The sequence below is a fragment of the Rhinolophus sinicus genome, chromosome 16, assembly GCF_057876585.1.
Source record: "Rhinolophus sinicus isolate RSI-liver-muscle chromosome 16, RSI-T2T, whole genome shotgun sequence".
NCBI classification, from domain to species: domain Eukaryota; kingdom Metazoa; phylum Chordata; class Mammalia; order Chiroptera; family Rhinolophidae; genus Rhinolophus; species Rhinolophus sinicus.
The window spans coordinates 34054604-34070226 of NC_142516.1; the positions used below are offsets into that span (position 1 = coordinate 34054604).

A 15623-nucleotide genomic window follows, 5' to 3' on the forward strand; every position below is an offset into this window, starting at 1 on the left:
TAATGTTGGACCAAATGTTTGCACACTCCATGGCCCAGTCAATTGACACATAAAAGTAACCACCACAACCCCCCATACGTCTGGCAGGTGAAAGGGCAAGGACAATCAGTTCACAGGGGACGCTGGGATCTGTGGAGGACAAATAGCAAGGGAAGAGAAACTCTCATCTGACTCCCTGGGGAAGGGGCCGTCTCCTAAGGCCCCTCCTGCCCCTTCCATCTAAAAGCCGCTCTTGGTGAGCTCGCTCACCTTCTATTCCAAGTCACCACGCCATGAACTATGTAACACTGTGTGCCACTCTGCACCCACTAGAATGGCTACAATTAAAGACAAATACTGACAATCCTGAGTGCTGGTAGAGCAGCTGGAACTCTCCTCATTTGCTGGAGTGACTGAAACTTGGGACAGCCACTTCAGAAAACAGTTTGGCTGTGTCTTATAAAGTTAAACATACACTTACCACATGACCCAGCAATCACACTCAGGGATTTACTCCATGAAAACGAAAACTTAGGTTCACACACAAGTCTGTAGGTGAGTGTTTATAGCAGCTTTATGAACGACCGCCAAATACTAGGAACAACCCAAATGTCCTTCAGTGGGTGAATGCAGAAACAAGTATCACGCAGGGGAATACTACCCAGCAATGAAAAGGAGCACCGGGCTCATACACAAATCTCAGAGCATTACGCTGAGTGAAAGAAGCACTCTGTCTCAAAAGATTGTATAGTGTATAAATCTACTTCTCTGATATTTTTGAAAAGACAAATGGATGGAGAATAGCTCAGTGGTTGCCTGAGGGTGAAGGTAGAGCTGGAGGGCAGATGTGACTATAAAAGGGTTAATACAAGGCAGTTAGGGGGCACTCGGACTGTTCTGAATCCTGATTTGGGTGATGGTGACACGAAATCCACACATGCGTTAACTTCCACAGACTTGTACAACACTCCTCCATCATCAAATTTACTGTATGATAATTTAAAAATTAAAAAGATCAAATAGGAAAAAAATTGTAAGTCATCCAGTTTACGCGCATGATGGAAAATAAATGCACATAATGGAAAATACCACTGGAATGGGGTCAGTCAACAGAAGCTGAATTCAAAACATACACCCATAGGTGGGAACCAGAAGGGTAGTTAATTCACAGACATCATATGTACAATATGTAAAGAGGGTAAATGACATTCTTGAGTCACTAGGCACAACCTGGTAATTCTCTGAAAAGGCAAAATAGCTGTGATTGGTAATGTTTCTTTTCCAGGAACTCTGTATTCATGGTATCTTACAATAGCCGTAAGGGAGGAAAAATTTAGGCTTAGCGATGGTAAAGGATTTGCCTCATTTTGATCTCGGTTCTTTCTGTCTGGTTCCCGGGTGGCTACTTAAAGCCACAGCAAGGATTACACCATGATTCCTCTCTTTTCTCTTCTGTACCCTGAGCAGATGTCTTAATCCTCTGTGCTCTTAAAATCCTGTTCTTCTTTTAAAGCAGTGGCTGTGGGGGGAGGGATTTTGCCTTTAAGGGACAAGTAGCAATGTCTGGAGACATTTTTGGTTGTCACAGCTGCAAGTGAGGATGCTACCAGCATCTGGTGAGTAGAAGCCAGAGATGCTGCTAAACATCCTACAATGTACAAGACGGCCCCCGACCAGAGAATTATCCAGCCCAGACTGTCACTAGTGTAGAGGCTTATAACTTCCTGTTTTAAAGGAAGGAAGAAAGGAAACATGTATTAAACATATCCATGAGCTAGACACTGTGCTAGGTATTTTTAAGTTCTTATCTCAGTTATCTCCTCAAAATCCCCTTTGAACTAAGTATTATTTACCCTAATTTATAGTTAAGAAGGTTGTTGCTCAGACCCATAAAGCAATGTGCCCAAAATCTCAGTGATGAAACTAGAAGCTGTGGGTGCCCAAGGCTGCTATGACTTCAAAACTCGGTATCAGCAATGTGGTGCCCCTGGTGCAGCTGGCCTGACCTTTAGTTCCCCATTCACTTTCATCTCCTCTGGTCTTGAAAATCACCTCTAAGAACTCTGCAAACAAGGGGAGCTGATGGGCTGGCAGAAGGGAAAACCTGAGTCTAGAGGCTCCCTGGAAATGGGTGGGTTCATCACTGAGAACCACCCACAATTGGTTTGTCCGTAGTCTCCTTTTGCATCATTCATCCCTCCGCCCTCAGGGCACGGAATATCTCTCCTCCCTCCAAACATCCCAGAGACATTCCCAGCCAATCACTCTGGGACAACTTCTTCTTCTCTCCCACCAGCCTGTGTGGCTGGACTTGTCACAAGAAGTGGAGCACTCAGGCGGCAGCCTGTTTTGTGACTGGGGGACAGTTACAGAACGTGCCATCATTGGTTTCCCACAATAACATCTGAGGGGCAGGGCATGCCTCAGAAAATAAGCAAACTGCTTTAAAAACAAGTTTCATAATCACCTCTGAGTGATTCTGGTTCAATTCTGCCCTCTCATATAATGAGTATTTACAGTTCCCACAGTTGAAAGTGGGGTGTGTGTGTGTGTGTGTGTGTGTGTGTGTGTATAAGACAGAGAGTAGGAAGACGAGAGGAGAAGTGAGAGAAAGAGAACAGAGGGAGAGAAGTAGAGAAATAACAGGAAGGCAGAGGAACAATGTGAGAAGACATATGCTTAAAGCTTAACATAAAACCGATGACCTCGCAACAAATGAAGAACCCCACGATTGGGGGACCCTCTTGCAAATCAGGTGGGCCCACATGAAGGGAAGCTGCTCTTCAAAAGGATAACTACAGTGAGGCCTCAGGCCAGGCAGCATCTTTGTTCTTGAACTTGGCAGAGTCCATTCCCGACCAGGCTCCAGGGCTGACCACTGCACAACCCACCCTCGTCCTTGCTCCCAGCCCAGTTCCAGCCACGCAGAGAGCACTCACAGTTCCAAAATCAGGATGACATCCGTCTTGTTCTCGTAAACCTCATGAAGGGTGATGACGTTGGGGTGCTGGATCTCCTTCAGGATGCTGACTTCCCGCTCGATGTCCTCGCGGCTCACGCCCCGCCGGCTGGATTTCGTCCTCCTTTTCTTGATGAATTTGGCAGCATACTGGAGACCGGTGCTTTTCTCACGGCATTTCTTCACAACAGCAAACTGCCCGCTGAAGAGTAAAGATGGAAGAAAGTCACGGGTCATTTGTATATTCTTTTTCATGAAAACAAACCAGGATTGGAGCAAGGATGTGGCATGGGGTGGGGGAGAGACAACGGAATTGTGAGTGGGAAAGTCCAAATTGTGGGACGTTAACAAATTAAGTAGGGATATTCATTAAAACATTTTAGTTTCATTATGCCTATTTCTTTATGAACAAAGTTGCAAAGAAAAGAAATCATTTCCTTAAATTATGTTTCATTTATTGGGTAATAATGCCTCCACTTCTGCGCTTGTCTCCTTCCCTCCCATTTCACATATGGGGAAAGCAGGAAGGAGCTCCCCAATTGGTTGGACCTCACTTCCAACAGCTCTTTTCCTGTGTGTTTGGAAAAACAAGGGGCTGAGACCAGGGAAATGGTAGAAAAACATATAGGGCCCTGACTCCAATGACAGATTTCTAGCACCAGTATTTTTTAACTTATCAATTTATCAAATACCCAGAACAAAAAAAGCTACATGCATTTTGTTCACACTTCAAGAACTGATAAGCCCTATGGACTAGACATTTGCCAGTTGCTTCCCCAGCATCGCTGTCCATGTATATAGTGGGATCTTTGTGCTTCTGGGAAGCTGCCTCCAACTCCAACTATAGATGCAGATCATGTGACCGAGGCTAAGCCAATCAGTGCACTATATTCCCCTGGCTCCAGTGATAGGCATGTGACCTAAGTAAGACCTTCCAGAGAATACGAAGACAAAGACTTTTTCTGAGACTCTTTGATCCCCCAAAGCTGCTGCCAACCATCTTGGGACCATGAGGGGAGCCACTTTTGGTTTAAAGCCAATCATTGCTGAGGCAGAGCCAGTAGAAAGAAAGAAATTAGGGCTGGGGCAACATGGTAGAGTGGCTAGATCAACCCTCGCCTGAAGTCATGTGCCTTTGGATTTTTCAACAACATAGGCTAATAAATTCCCTTTACCACTAAACCAATTTGACTTGTGTTTTCTGTTTCTTGCAGAGGAAAGCATTCTATACATCCTATGCCACAGCATGTAACCACAGCCTCCTATCCACATGTAAAATATAAGACTTGAACTTGATACAAAATAAGAGGTGAATACATAAGCAGCTGAAATCCTGAGAGGTGAGTAGGCTACCCTGAATGTAAGTGAAAAACAACAGAAACATGCTTCCTGTATCGACTGTTACTGCTTCCACTGCACCCAAAGTCGATCCATCCATTACAGGATCTGTACATTTCTTGGCACCGGCTGGAGAGGGGCTATGTGAAGAACTATCACAGTGATTTTCAGTTAGCTTTATTCTCCTCACATGAAGACAAAAGGGGGAGAGAAAAATCAAATGAAGGGTAATATTTTGATGTTCAAGAATGGATACTTTAAAATGTTACTCACTTACTTTAGCAGCAGGAGGCCAGTGAAGAAAAAACACATAGTGAAGGATTATTTTTATAACATTGTCAAATTTTGTGCATGACAGGTTATTAATATCCTCTTTCCCTCTGCAGCACGATAGCAAAGAAGAATAAACCACACCGGAAAGCTGGCACCAATTGCCCATAAACTCGTGATCTTAAATAGTCATGGGATCTGTTACGACTTTACTACAATCATTTTCTAATTTCTCTGGGGAGTGAAGAACTGGGCTTTCTCTCTATTGGGGGTAAGGGGATGGGTGGCAGAGATGGGGTTTATGGAGAAAAGATGAAAAACAGTCTCACTCCCTAGAAAGATGGTATCATGTCCCCACCAAGTGCTCTCATGGGGCTCCCACACAGAGAGGAGGTAGGGCACTGCCCAGCACAGGACCTCCGAACCACAAATAACCTGTGCTTCCAGGGGCTGGGCCAGTGCATGCCTCTCACATGGTCAAGTTCATGTCGACTTGTCTCAGGGGCTGTAAAGACCCACGGCAGACTGTGTTTTGCATCACATTGCTTTAAAACACAAAACCAAAGAGCTAAAAAAAAAAAAAAAGAAAATTCTGAAGGTGAACCATAAAGAATTTAAATGCAAGCCTAAATTCAGAGACTATCCAAGTGTATTTTCACTTTTTTAATTATGGGAAGGTAAGGGCATCAAGACCCACCAACCCTAATGCCCGGGTTAAGGAGAAGTTCCAAACTTCCTGTGTGTCGCGGCCAGGAGTATGTACACAGCTATACAGACTGTGTGGCCCAGGTTTGCAGTGAAACATCTGGATTCCCCACCCCCTCATCAGACAACCCATCCCTCACTCACACTTCTGGACCCCCAACCCCCACGCCCCACTCCCAGGCTGGTGGGAGAGGAAGGGCTAAGATGGGAAAGCCCCTTGGGGAGAAGTGGGATTCTAATGCTGCACGACTGCCTGGCTAACCCTGGTGCAGAAGGTCAGTGAGGATGTAGAATGATTCTGAGGAACACTTCCTAGGCCCATCTCAATGCTGCCTCTTTAAAGATACCTTTCCCTATTTATCTCCAACTCCCCAACAATCTGCCCCCACCTCCTTGCTCCAACCAGCGCTCTCTCCTGCACCCAAGTCCAAAGAGCACCTCAGAACCTTCTGTGGCACTTGCTCTTTTCTGCCTGTTCCTTGGCTCTTTCCACCCCTCCCAAGACTGTAATTCCTTGAGGACAGAAGGCTGTCAGGGGCATCTTTCTGCCTCTGGAGGCACTGGGTGTGGAGCTCCTCGAGAAGCCCGTGCACAATGCTGAATTCTGACTCTATGATCCTAAAAGCCAGAGATGTTAAACTGAAGGTGCTTCACTGTAGTTCAGTAGAACTGTGTAGGGCAGGGGCAGACTGTCTGTGTTTGAGACTTGATGCCACCGCTTACTAGTTGTGTGACAGTGGGCTCGCTTACTGCGTAACCGCCTCAGTCTCCTTATTTGTAAAGTACGTATGATGATAGTGCCTGCTTGGGAGGGCAGTGGGGTGGAAAGGAACGATTAAATGAGCTATAATGCGTAAAGTGGTTAGAACGGCACCTGGCAGTAGTAAGTCTTCAATAACTGTTAGCTATGATTAATCTTTGACAACTGGAGTTATTGTCATTAGCTCACGGTTGCCTAAATCCCAAAGCGCTGCAGTATAACCCCCAAAATATCACCTTTCATGACTGCCAGGGGGAAATGAGCCCTAAGAGGAAAAATAAAGAAAACTCCACAAAGTGTGTAAAGCTACTGCTAAATCTGGCTGCAGGCTTCAACCTTCAAACCCATCATCCCGCCCCTTCCTCTCCTGGCCCCACTCGGAGGGAGCACTGGGGCTGACAGCTGCTCACCGCTGCTGCGCCCTCCCCTGGGAACTCAGAGTCACAGTGGAGCCCAAGGGCAGGCAGGACACCCACTCAAGATATGGGGGCCTCGCTGTGCACTTGGTTAACAGCCAGGAATTTTTACAGTGCAATCTCCACAGGCAGCCAGCAACTGAGGCCAGACACCTTGGAGAAGAAACTTCTCTAAGAACAGTAATTTGCTTTGTGAGGCCTAACTCAAGTTGGACTGCTGCTCAATTGCTGCCTCCACCCTTTCCTTCCTGGGCATCTGGCCCAGCCTCCTCTGCCCATCCCTTGCACCCACTTTGGGGGGGCAGTTCCTCTTCTCCAGTCCCCTCCCTCCCACCGACAACTGAAGAAAACAATTTTGGGTTTTTTGTTTGGGGTTTTATTTTCGGCAAGAGTTTCTAAATCATGAGCTCCTGGAGTAAAACCGTGACACAGCATCCAGGGTGAGCTCTGAGTAAATGCACACAGAGAAGCAAGGCCATGACTGCAATGCACTTGGGGGACTGACTGCCTGTGGCCCCAGGGCCCCTCTCCTGTGACAAACACTGGAGGCTCCTCCATGATTGCCACCCATACAGACGACTGCAACCATGGTTCAATGGGTGGGGGGATGCAGTTTCCTTACTGGAAAATAGAAATTCACGGTCTCTACCACATTTCAATGGACAAAACAGGTGTGCATTTACTCAGGTGACCCTCATTTTTTGTAGGATCCCTATTTACAGATTCACCTACTTACTAAAATTTATTTGTATTTCTTCATAACCAACACTTGCCCCGCTTTCTGGGTCATTTGCAGATTGAAGGTACCCAATGGGCATATTCCCAGCTGAGGGTGATCAAGGTGACACTCTGCCTTCTTGCTTCAGCTCTCATACTGCCGTGTTTTCCCGAAAATAAGACCTAACCGGAAAATAAGCCCTAGCATGATTTTACAGGATGACATCCCCTGAACATAAGCCCTAATGCGTCTTTTGGAGCCAAAATTAATATAAGACCCGGTCTTATTTTCGGGGAAACACAGTGTAAACCAGTGTCCTTTTTATAGTTTGGTGCCACACTTCTCACATTTTGTGCTATTTGTTGGTGATTTCACTATTTGTGAAGGCCCCAAGTGTATAGAGTTCCTAAGCCACAGGCTATGATGCGCCTTCCAGAGAAAATATGTGTGTTAGATTAGCTTCCTTCAGGCACAACTTTAGTGCTGTGGGCCTTGAGTTTAATGTCAATGAATCAACAAGAGATATTAAATAAGGCGCCTGTAAACAGAAACACACATAAAACAAGCTTATGCACGGGTCTGTTGTCAAAAATGTTGTGACCAGAGGCTTGCAGAAACCCAACCCTGTATTTTCTCCAGGACCAATGGCTCAGTATTTGCTAGTTTTGTGTTTTCGGAGAATTTATAATACATAACTACCATGAATAATGAGAAACAGTTGTACATCGTTTTTTTAAAAATGCACTAACATTCTCTGTCATCTAATAACTGACAGAAGCGTTTGTTGCTAGGTACAGACAGCCAAATCCATTTTGATAGATAAACTTTCAGTTAAATGTAATACACATTCATTAAGTACTAATGGTCAGAAACATACAGACAGTAAGACACATCCCAACCTGAAAGAGCTTTATACTAAAAAGAAATTAACTCAAACATAATCCCAAATTTATTAAAAAGAGAAAAACTCTAGCTAAAAGGACAAAAGCTTCACAAAGAACAAGCTGCTATCTAATTTCTTTGTCTGACTTACCAATATATCTAATTTGATCAGAACCCTTGTAATCATTCAATGAACTGTAACCAAGATTCTAGGCAAAGCTCTTTACAAATATTACCTTATTATCACAACGCTATGAAATTCACATCATTTCTTCTATCAATGAGAAAACCAAGCCTCAGAGAGATGTTTTAAAAATTGCCCCAAATCATTCAGCAAAGTAAGTTTGCATAATTAAGTAATGATTTCAAACCAAGTGTATTCGCTCCAAAGCTCTATTTACTGAGACCAATTCCTATGCTGGTCTTGTGTCCATTTTGTTGGAAATACAAGCCACCCCCTGTGAAGCTGCAGACAGGACCAGCGCAATGTTCTAGGAAAGAGCTTTCGGAGGGGAAGTTTTGTGGTTAAGTAAGTTTGGGCAAGATAGCCTTCTCCTCCCCATTAAAAATTCATCAAGTGTTTTAATTAATTAAAACCATCGCTTTGACATGCTTGAAGGCGCTCTGTAATAAAAAGTAAACCACGTTTGCATGTGTGTTTAGGAAGCATGAAACTCACAATTAGAATCATAGAAGAGTCTCAAGGTCAGTGGACAAAGATGACCTGCAATTTGTGAAGCGTTTGTGTTTTTGAAGGTCTTACATATTTCCAAGTGCATTAAAAATAAACCTGTTGAACGGTTTAATTCAGTCAGGTTTTATTTTCAAATTCATTTCTTTGTAGGAGCTTTAGTCTCACTTGGGGAAACATGGGATGGACATACAATATCAGACATTCCCAGTTGAAGTTGTGGAAGAGCAGGAAGAGCAAACTGGCTGCCATGACAATTTATTTCTGTCTATGGGTTGGTGCCTATCTGGGCTCTAACATTTTCATTACTGATCTTGATCCACACATTATAGCACGCTCCCACCCTGGAAGGTCGCTACAGATTTAAAAAAGGTGACTAAAAAAGCATATAATTTTTGCTTTGATTTTAAATATGTATCTACCCAGCACATATGACAGTTAAAATTTATTTATGGTAACTATTTATTATTGTGAATTCCCTACATTAATGCTGGAAACAGTGGACTTAAATCAAACAGCTGATGTTTCAACTCTGCCTTCCTTCCAAGTCTTTGCAATCAGGTTTCTAATTAACACAAAGTAATTTTTACTTTTGAATTCATATATCAACCGCTGCGGCACAATTTTAGTGCCAGTTTATGGGCCAACTATTTTTCTTGAAGAGCTGCATTCAGACAGGGATAGTGGCGTGAATCCTGCTAGAATATTGGAATTACAGGTCTTAAATAAGAGGCGAGGTGACAAATGATTTTTTTAAGGATGAATTGACATTTGATAATAATTCACATTGATGGCAGGGGAAAAGACGCTAAAGAGTCTCTAGACTAATGGGAAAGACAAGCACATTAACACCATAATGTGGGAAGGGTCATAAAAAGGACATAGCCACTCTGGGCCACTCCCAGGGACAGGGTGAGGTCAGGAGACCCAGGCTGTATCCTGAAGGCTCAGCGAGAGCCAGGAAATGAAGAAGGTGTGTGCGGAAGGACTGGTTCCGAGAGGAGCCGAGGCAGGGAGGCATGAAAGAGCCTGCCTAGAATTTCTGAAAGAAGAGGGAGTAGTGGCGAGGATGTTCAGGGCCCTGCCCAGAATGGAGCAATGCCAGCCCCAACTCTGCCAACAACGTGGGAAAGCAGGGAACTCTCTGAGCCTTCATTTCCCCATCTGTGCAAAGGTGATGACAACATGAAATGAGGTCAGGTATGTGAGTGTAAGCTGAGTTCTCTAAGCACATCAAGCACATGAAAAGATGAAAACTGGCAAGCTATCTCAGCTTCATGCTTCTCAAAGAAGCACAGAGGATAATGTTTCAGTGGCTGAAAAACAGCAACAAATTTCTTCTTGGCATTTTCTACCCAACAACTTTGAAATCTATGTGTTAAGTCTCTATTTTTTTTCCCTATTAGAACTGACAAAACTATTTTCATTTTGGACAGATACCTATTGGATAGGTCCTTTTTGGTCCCCAAAAGACCTTGTGACTTTGTGTGGAGGCTAAAGTGTTAGCCTGTGGGTAGGGGAAGCTGACTGCATTTAGCAAATATGGTCTCAGCCATCTCTTCAACCTCACATACCCTGCCACAGGGTGACCTTGCTTCTTCTATCATGAGGTAGACTCTCAGCCCAGTCTCCGGGAATCTGAGCCTTGCTTGACCAATAGAATGTAGCAGAAGTGATTCTAGGTTTTCCCAGAACACACATTCTTGGGTGCTCCCTCTTGGAGTCCAACCACCATGCTGGGAGAAGCCTAAGCGATGTGGAAAGGCCACATGGAGGTACTTCTGTCAACAGCTCCTGCTGAGCTGACAGCAGCTTTAAAAGGGTGGCCAGGTGAGTGACCATCTAGGATGTCTAGCCTATCAAGTCTTCAGATGGGTTCAGTCCCAGCCAACATCTTACTGCAGCCACATGAGAGACCCTTAGGCAGAACACTCAGGCAACCCACAGAAGCACGAGAGATCCTAATAAGTTGTTGTTTTAAGCTACCAAGTTTTGGGGTGGTTTCTTATGTACCAATGGATAGGTGGAATGGCCACTGAAATATTTTGGATGGTGGATTTAACAGATAACCTAGGAATCTGTGGGAAGGGAGGATTTGATATAGAGGGTGAAGGGCCAGTAGGTGACCAATATCGCGGACCTGCCTAAGGGGAGAGCGTGGAAAAGAGCGACAGTGCACAGACCGTCTTGAATGCAGGACCCCCACTGGGCTCACACAAATGAGCCCTACCGTTAGTCACATCAGCATGTGTGGGCTCCCTTTTCAGGTTCTCCACTTCTCATCTTGGCAGCAATCCCCCATCTTTCAAGGAAAGTGGGACTTCTGTGCCAGAACCAAAAACCAACAACAACAAACCCCAAAGACTCACTGAAATGCCTTAACAGATTTCTGGCTGAGCTGTGCTCACCTCATTTATCTTTCCCAGTCTCTGTGGAGAAGCAGGTCCCCACCCTGGGAAACACACAAAAACCAAATGTTCCAACAGGACCCAGGAAACATATCGTTACCTAATCTTCATTCTGACTGGTTTGAATGCCTGGGGCATTCCCATAGTGATACCACCTTTACCTTGGGACACGTGTGAAGAGGAAGCATTTTGTCCTCATTCAATGGAAACCTCCCCTTCCATCCTAACCCACCAGCCGCATGGATTTCAGCTGATGATGAAGACTAACCCAAGAGGGGAACTGGATAGTTAAGCACCAAGTTCAGTTCCCTTGGAATATTTCCATGGTGCAGCCTACACTCAGAACTGCTCTCTTTCTGCCCTTTCAGAAGCTATGCGTGACAGCAAGACAAAGTAGTTTTTACAAAAAAATTAAAGCTGGTGATTTATTATTATTATTTTAAACCCTCCAAAAATTAGTTTGAACTGCTACCAGGACTCAACCAAAAAGGCAATGGTCTAGAGAACTAGGTTCCTCCACCAATCAGACGGCAGTGCAGGTTGCCAGGGTGCCCTGAGGGAGAGGCAGAGTTTACCCAGGAGATAAACAGCAGCAGGTCACCCAGGGAACCAGAACAACATGCGAATCAGGAGTGAGATGCAGAATGATAAGGGCGGGCTGGGAGGCATGTGAGTAACACAGCTGGTGGAGCATTTGGGGTACAGAGGCAGACCCTTTGGGGACAGCATCCTCCCGGAGGATAGGACCATACAGGAGAAGAGGGCAAAACCTGGGACCCAAAGCAAGGGTGGGCAAAGGTGTGGCTCCCCTCACAAGTGCGGTGCTGCTAGTGGGTCAAAGAAACCAAATACACAGAGTATCGGGTGGCTTGAGCAGCCTCATTATAATTAAGGAATTAGCAAACCAGAGCACGCCAGGACTCAGAAATAAGATTAGAAAGATGGCAGTGGGTGCTTTTGTCTACTCCACTTGTCCCTATGAGACCTCTTGGAGGGGGAACATCTGAGATCCATCTGGAGGAGCACTTCCCAAATAAAGAGATGCTACTAGGAGAAATGGCCAAGCAAGTTTAGGGAAAAGTGGGTAAACAGAGTCACAACAGGTCTCAGTATGCAGGACTCAGCAGACCCTGCCCTCTCCAAAAGGGGGTATAGTATTCAGTGTTTCCAAGGATTTGGGCTTGTTCACCAGAAATCTTTTTTTTGTTTTTGGTCACAGAGCATTTTGAAATCCAGTTTTTAAAGAAAAATTTGCTTTGGTCCTCTCTCTCATTAAATGGCTGGCTCCTTAAGAGCCGGGACTGGACTCTCTACGACTGTTTCCTTGTAATTCTCAACACAAAGCTGCACTTTGAGGTTATTTCCTAAGGCACAACACCAGTCACAGTGCCCTCCTTCAGGCCTGGGTGGATCTGAGTGCAGAGCTAAGGGTAGGAGGTGCCCACAGGGTTCAGTCCCTTTTGGGACTGTGGCACATTAGGAGGGTGGGAACCAACCGCATCAGGGCTGGGAGTGGAGACCGTCGCCTCCTCTGCCTCCTGGCTACTGGTCAAGGGCCGCGTAGAGAAGCTAGGCAAATGCATGATGGTCTCAGTCCTGTCAGAAGCCCGGTACCATCTGAGATAAGAAGAGAATTGGGAGTTTTTCATTTCTCTCCGACGTGAGTTGGGTTTGGGCAGCAACTGAGAGCAGGCAGAGAAGCTCCGAGGCAGAGTGCAGTGAAGCCTGCTGGTTGGTTTACAGGTGAACTCTTGAGCCCTCAGTGCCTCCTTGGACAATGAGACCCACCCCCGAGAAGAAAGTGGTGGTCGTGGGAAGGAGCCTGGAGCCTATGGATCCCTGAGAGCATGTCCTGACTGCCCTCCCTGTCACCTGAATTACATGAGTCTGGAGATAACATTGACATCTTGTTCTTGGTATAGTTCTTTTGTTTTCTGTCACTAGTTGCCATATGTAGTGGTACCTGATTTGGATCTGGCCTGTGACCAAAGGAATTTAGAACCAGCAGGAATTAAGACATTACCATATAACAGAGTTGCTAGTACTACCTGAAGGAGGTGTGCAGAGAGAGTGGGGTCCCGCTGTAGCTGAGGGCTGGGGGAACTTCGCCCACTTTGCTCAGCACCACCCCTGGCACCTAACTTAGGGCCAGGCACAGAACACAGGCTGGTGCTTCATAGCTGTTTGTTTGATAGTCAAAAGGGAAAGAAAAGAAGAAAACAAGTCTTGGAAAAGTACCATTTGATACAGTCTATAAACAAGAACACCAATGGACCAGACAAATAAACAACAATGCTCCAAATATTTTCTCATATAGAGAAGCCCCACATCAGAAGCAGGATTACTCTGTGAGTCCAGTATTATGAGACTAAAATGACCTTATAAAGAAAGGGGGTCACACTGGAATCAGCCCTCCCATTTCATCAATGGTGACCATGTCAGATGACGGGAGAGCAGGGAGTGCTGCCCCAAGACTGTGTTCGAGAGGCAGGTGGCCTTCCGGCTGCCCCAGCTGGGTTGTAGAGGGGTCAGTCCTGCGTCTGATCATTCCAACTTCAGCATGCTATCCCTCGGGCCAATCTCATTATTTGATCATCCTGACTTTGTCATGTAATCCCCGTTCAGCTATTGGGCTAAAGTTAACTGGGCCATAAGGTACGATCTGTTCTCAAGTCAGCAAGCTGCTCTCAGGGGAAAAAGTTGAAAAAGGGAGCAGTAGGTTCATATAACTTCGTGGCGAAAGAGAAGACAGACAAGGAGCTGAGCTGAAGTTCCTTATTCCGTGGCCAAAAAAAAAGAAAGAAAGAAAGAAAGAAAGATTCATTCAAGATGTTAAGATTCAAGATGGAGAAAATTAGCCGAAATAATGAGAAAGGAAAAGTTGGGCAGTCTGATGGGCATAGGTTGTAACTGTGCAAAGACTACGTTAAGTTGCACAGATTAAAGGTAGTTTATAGGAATTGTGGGGTAATCCTCCCCGACGTGTGTTCCACCCAGTTCTGGAGCATGAAAGGTACTGCACAAAGATATGTGAACAGTTTCATGGCATCCTTCTTGGCTTAGGTAGAAATACTATTCACTTGTGTGTTTTCACAGGCTTTGTCATTGGAAGAATTAGCTCCATCTTATCCAAAGTAGTCAGGTCTATATTGGTGAAGAGTTTGGATTTCAGTGACTTGGAAGAAATTCAAATATGCTTGGCGTTATGTGGCTTTTAGTGCAGCCATATGACTGGTGTGCATTGGAGATGCTATACCAGGACCGGTCTGGCTCTGGAGACTGAATCCAACAGGGGGTAGCAGGTTTTCCTTCTCTGCAGTTGCAAGAGTCACAGGCCCAGGTCTCAACGAGGCAGCTAGTGGTTGTCTGGCTGTCAGCCCAGCCAGGAGGAATCCTTTTCACAGCGTTCTTGGCCAGGCCCTTTCCCATGATGTCTACAGATCTGTCACCTTGGCTCTGAATCAGGTGGGGACTCACCTCACAGAGGAAGTCTGGGAGAGGAGAAAACAAGCAGAGGACTGAGGGGGTCACTTCAGGCTAGGCAAGGCGAGGCTGGCAGGGAAATTCACTGCTGGAGTTACCTGAAGAGAGAGCCACGCAGATAAAACTGAAAGATGATAAGTTAGAGAGAAACCAGAGCTCCCGGGAAGTCTGAGTATTCCCTCAATGGAAGCAGAGCTCCCTGGCTGCCTGCCATGTGGGCCGACCTCACCCCTGCGATCAGATCCAACAAACATGAAGCTTATGTCAGAGGCAGGGGAGGGCTGTGAATACCGCAGCCTGGAGGCTGAGTACACGGATGACGTCACTTCTCCCAGAAAGTGAGACTTCTGAGGAGCAGGTGTTACTAATCAGGTCTTTGGTCAAAAGCTCAGGAAAATAAAAAATAATTTGCATGTATGCGGTATGCAAGTGATACTGCTTGAAGCTGGGATTGCAACCCCAATGACCTTTCCGTGGGGTGTCACTTCCTAAGAAAATGTGGAATCTGAACTCAGGGAGACTCGGAGTGATCATCCATGGGGGCTTCAGAAGCGTTCTCTGATGGAAACATAATTTTCTGGCTGGTGAAGGAGGGAGTCATTCAGAGTGGGAGCGGGCTCTGGCCCGAGGTGCAGATGAAAAGCCATTCCACTTGCAGGTCCCTACTTCCTCATTTGCAGTGTGGGGGCGAAACGCTTCTGCATCCCTCCCCACCTTGATGGCACTTCTGGCTCTGCAGAGCTGAGTGAGACTGCCAGAATGCCTCCCCTGATGGTCCCTCCCCTGACGGTCTAATTGCCTTGCCACTTGGATCAAGAGCCTGTGCTTATCTGCAGTCACATGGAAACACCTGGGCCAGCAGCCTACCCAGTTTAAAGAGCGGTTACAACTTCCAGGAAGGTAAGGAGGCCCAGAGGAAATGGTGGCTACAGACCTTGAACAGGGGCCAATCTAACAGGAAGAAACATACTTGTTTAGGCCTTCACTCTAGGGTGCTGACTTTTAGGGGTCCTA

General features: G+C 45.8%; 1 protein-coding gene across 4 annotated transcripts in view; it reads right to left on the reverse strand.

The window, feature by feature from the left end:
- The window catches only part of DAPK1 (death associated protein kinase 1), a 168171-nt gene that overhangs the window by 77528 nt on the left and 75020 nt on the right, over nucleotides 1–15623 (reverse strand). For all 4 annotated transcript variants that reach the window (XM_019734018.3, XM_019734045.3, XM_019734028.3 and 1 more), the window contains exon 3: nucleotides 2919–3140. In XM_019734018.3, coding sequence (XP_019589577.3) covers nucleotides 2919–3140 — 222 coding nt within the window. The remainder of the gene's footprint in view (nucleotides 1–2918; nucleotides 3141–15623) is intronic.